Source organism: Miniopterus natalensis, chromosome 9 (assembly GCF_054644295.1).
Source record: "Miniopterus natalensis isolate mMinNat1 chromosome 9, mMinNat1.hap1, whole genome shotgun sequence".
In the NCBI taxonomy this organism is placed as follows: domain Eukaryota; kingdom Metazoa; phylum Chordata; class Mammalia; order Chiroptera; family Miniopteridae; genus Miniopterus; species Miniopterus natalensis.
In genome coordinates this window covers 15,080,358-15,084,755 of record NC_142089.1, presented here as the reverse complement: position 1 = coordinate 15,084,755, position 4,398 = coordinate 15,080,358, and the positions used below count along the sequence as shown (strand labels likewise).

Below are 4,398 nucleotides of genomic sequence, written 5' to 3'. Positions count from 1 at the left end.
TCAGAGCTCCCTCTTCAGCCACGCCCAACCTGTTCTTGCCCTTTCCTAGTGAGCACATTGTTTCTGGTTCCAAAATCCCTTAAACCAGGGTCCTGCACACTTATGTCTTCAAATGCACCCAAGGGTACATACTCTTACCATCACTCACTTTTGCATAAAAAAAGCTATTCTAGTTCCAAAATGACCAGACCCTATCCAACCACTTCCCAAATGTGGCCACTGGCTCTGAGAATGAACCCCAACACAAATCAGGGTCCAGAATGTCCTAGGTCCCAGATTTGGAAGGAAAGGAGATGAGAGGCTAAGAAAGAGCACAGGTTCTGGAAATATGTTCCCTTGGGCCATTCACCAAACCTGCCTCATCCTCAGTTTTCTCATCTGTAAAATGGAGATATTACCTGTGCCCTGGGATGCTTGTTAGGCATAAATGAGGTAACACGTGTAGTATGCTTAGCACAGTGCCTAGCACACAGTACACAACCATGATTAAAAGGGGCTGTAAAGGAAATTAACAGGCTTTGAGTACATACTTCATGCTAAAGCCCCAAATTAAAGTTAATGTTGGCAGGATGTGAACATTCTCAACCCAAGAAGGTCCAGCATCCCGGTTCCTATCCCCCAGGGGGAGGTGGTATCCTTGTCTGGTGGTACCCGGGTATGAGCAGAGGGGCCCATTGGATTGGCATCCTGGGATGGGAGTGTCACCTGCCAGCCACACTCCACCCTGGATCTCCAGCTTCTCAGGTCCCCCAACAGGCACCCAGGTGTGGGTTAATCCTCCCATTCCATGCTTTCCCACCTCAGGCCCCACTTCACTCCCTCCACACACAAAGACAGAAACATATTACAAAATCAGCTTTTATTAAGGGTTGGGTTGGGGACAGGAATAGGGGACACTGGGGGCCATACCCAGATTGGCAGAGAGGGTCAGGTGTTGGCTCGCATCCTGCCTCCTCTAAGGGCACCTCAAAGTGAGGCCTGGCTCCCAGGCCATGGCTGTGGCGCTGGACGCCAGGCTGGAGTGGAGTTGGGGTTGCCACGTTTGGTCCTGGCTGCTTGGCCAGGCTGGTTTTCCTCAAACCACCACCAGAGGGCAGCAGGTCCCCAGCGCAGAGGAATTCTCGGTTGCTCAGGTGATGGCTTCTTAAAAAAATAAAAAACCAGAGGCTGGTGTGTTCCCCTCACAAACCCCAGAGGAGCGGGCCTGGGGAAGAGGCTCTGGTTTCTATGATCTCTTCAATAAAAAGTAAGCAAAAATACTAACAAAATACGTGGTTTCTTTCCCTCCCCCCCCCCCCCCCCCCAGGAACTGAGGTCAGAAATGGGGGTGTGGGGACTGGGAGTACCCTGGTATGGTCTGGATTTCAAGGTATTGGTCTCTTTTTCCCCCTTATACTTATAAATAAATTCATAAATAAATAAATAATATTCTCTTCATATGTGCACACATATATATAGATAAATCTTTTTCTCCTATCTAGGCAACAGAGTGGCTAACATCTCTAACTCTAGCTCAGAAACTCAAAGTGACAAGGTCAAGGGAGGGGGAAGCCCAGGGACTTGGAATGGCACTGTAAAACACCCAGCAGCATTCTGGAACTCCAAGCCAGCTGGGCTGTGGGACATTTCTGAGTGGAACCCTGACCATCTGAACATTCTAGAATCCTGGAGCCAGCTGGGCTCTGCAGGGATCTGAACAGAATCCTGTGAAACACCCAATGTCCTAGAACTCCAGAACCAGCTGGGTCTTCGGGGTGTGGAGCTGGGGGTTGGAACAAAACCCTGGAGGATCTAACATTCTGGAACTCTGCAGTGGTCAGGGTTGAAGGGTCACCAGTACACAACTAGACATCACTGGGAGAACGGGATCGGAAGGGGATCTTGGAAGAGGAACAGCAGCAGCAGATGGCCCACAGCACCTTCTGCACATCCTGGTTGCGGAAGGCGTAGATGATGGGGTTGATCATGGAGTTGTAGGTGGCAGGGAGCAGAGTGAGATAGGTGTAGAGAGATGGGGAGTGGGCATCGCCCAGCAGGCAGTAGACGGTGAAGGGCAGCCAGCAGGCGGCAAAGGCGCCAAGCACCACAGCCAGTGTGGCAATGCCCTTGCGGGTGGCCACGTAGTGGGAGGCAGGCAGCAGGTGCCGCTGGAGGGCAATCTGCTGGGCATGGCGGCAGACGATGCGGCAGATCTGGGCATAGAGCTGCAGCATGATGCCAAACACCATGAAGAAGGCAACAGCCAGGACCACCAGATGGTTCTTGGAGAGTGGATATACCACGCCGCACGTGGTCGGGGCGTCCAAGCAGTTCCAAGCCAGCACAGGCAGCAGCCCTATGCCGAGCGCACCCCCCCACACCAGGGCCAGCATCACATAAGTCCGAGTCACCGTTGTCTCTGAATAGTAGGTGAGGGCATTGTACAGAGAAAGGTAGCGATCTACAGTGATGGCCAGTAGGCTGCCGATGCTGGCAGTAAAGGCCATTGCCAGGACGCCAACCAGCACCAGGCTCATTTCCGCTGAGCCAATGCAGAAGACAGCAGCAAAGTGCAGGACTAGGCCCAGGCCTGCCAGCAGGTCTGCAATGGCAAGGCTGCCCACTAGCAGGAACATGGGGGCACGGAAGGCAGGAGTGCCCACAATGATGGCCACCACCAGCGCGTTCTCGCAGGACACCAGTGTGCCTGAGATGCACAGCACCACATCCCAAGCCCTGGGTGAGGGCAACGGTGCAGCTGGGCCTGTGGGCCCCTCTGCTGAGCCCACGCTGCTCACGTTCAAGTTGCCTGGGCCTGCAGAGAGCCAGGCCAGGGGGCTGCCTGCACCCCACATCTTGGTACCTGTAGGAGAAAGGCTCTGTGAGAAGTTGGCAGGGTTAGGCTCTGGGTAGAGGGGTCTGCAGGAGCTGAGGTGCCTCTCCAGATACTTGGTGGGAGTCTCTCCTCAGGATACCTAGCTGGGTCCCAATGTCTTGTCCCCCTACACATGCCCCAGGATTCCTTCCAGGATATTTTATTCCTCTCCCATGCCCTCATGTCTCCTTTTCTGGGAATCCCAGTCCTAGGTCTCTTCATCTCCCTTCCAACTCCCTGGGTCCTTCAGGCCTCTTCCTCCCACGTGTGTGACCAGAGGAGAACCAGATGAAGGACTACCTTGAATGGAGACTTGTAAAATCCGGGAGATGCTGCGAAAGTCCAGGACTGGGGGCTGGGGGGGTGGGGGTGGCGAGAGGGGCGCACATCTCAAGACTGAGGGCCGCTCTGCTCCCTCCCCCTCAGGGAGAATGACGCTCAGTTTCTGAGGCTTGCCAGACCCCTCAGGATTCTCAGAAAGGCCAGCCCCAGGCCCCGCCCCCAGGGAGTGCGCGCGTGAAGCTCCCGCCAGCCCCCACCCTGCACTCCTGGGGTAACAACACCTGGGAACTCAGCCCCACCCCCAAACATACCCACCCAGACTTCTGTCCCCGGCCAGACCCTTCTTTCTGCCTACACCTCTAGGTTTTTGGATCAGACACCCCCTGCTGGAAGCCTGGATTCCTGAGTCAGACCCCTCCAGCCCAGACTCCCGAATCTTGGGCCTGACCCCGCCTCCTGCCCGGAAGTCTGCATCCCTAAGTCAGACACCCTCCTTCTCAGACTCCTTAGTCCCAGTCCTAGCCGCCTCCTGCCAGCCCAACCTCAGATGACCATCAGTCCCCTCCAGGGCCTCGGGTCCTTGTAGGAGTGCTCACCCCTTGCGGGTTCACCTCGCTGAGGACGCTTAGCATCCAGACAATGGGTCCCACCTGCTAGCCCAGAATCTGGGTTTCAGGTCTTGACCTCCGACCCTGGCCCGCCGCTGGGTGCCTGACAGCCAGCTCAGCGCCCCAGCATCCTGCGTGCCCTCCCGGACGCCTGGTGACCGCGGCGGGGACCGCTACTCACCTCTCGGGACCGGGCGCGGCCGGGCCGCGCGGGAAGATTCCAGTCGGGTCTGGGCGATGCAGAGTGTGAGCGGACCACTCCAGGCCCCCGCGGCCGCGGGAGAGGCGGCGTGAGTCACCCCGCCCCGCCCCGCCCCCGGCCCCCGGCTCGGTGACGTCAGCGGCTCGGCGAACCAATGGGCGCGCCGCGCTGGCGCGCAGGGCGCGTCGCGCGGCATAGTAATAAGGCTTCGCACCGCCCGCTCCCCCATTCATAAAAAGCGACCGTGGCCACGGCCGCGGCCCCGCCCCTCCCGATTCGGCCCGAGCTGTCCTTGGCCCCGCGCCCTCTGCGGGCGGGGGGTTTTCGGGGCGCAGGTGGGAGAGCCTTAGAAAAGTCTGAGAGAGGCTGCGGGGGGGAGGGGGCAGCGGAAAGGAGACCGGGATAGGCTGTGGGGTGATGGGACTCTCGGGTAGCAGAGATAGGCTGATGAA

The 4,398-nt window shown here is 57.5% G+C and overlaps 1 protein-coding gene across 1 annotated transcript; it reads right to left on the bottom strand.

The window, feature by feature from the left end:
• Window positions 1-1,287: 1,287 nt before the first annotated feature.
• GPR3 (G protein-coupled receptor 3) lies at window positions 1,288-3,978 on the bottom strand. Its single transcript, XM_016219590.2, has 2 exons — window positions 3,926-3,978; window positions 1,288-2,842 (listed from the first exon to the last, which is right to left on the bottom strand). Exon 2 carries the CDS (start codon window positions 2,832-2,834, stop codon window positions 1,845-1,847), a length of 990 nt encoding a protein of 329 aa, XP_016075076.1. The 5' UTR covers window positions 2,835-2,842; window positions 3,926-3,978; the 3' UTR covers window positions 1,288-1,844.
• Between the last annotated feature and the right edge of the window lie 420 nt (window positions 3,979-4,398).

What these genes read in the sequence shown, in the direction of transcription:
- GPR3 (XM_016219590.2), bottom strand. Translation starts at nt 2,834, where the DNA reads ATGTGGGGTGCAGGCAGCCCCCTGGCCTGGCTCTCTGCAGGCCCAGGC.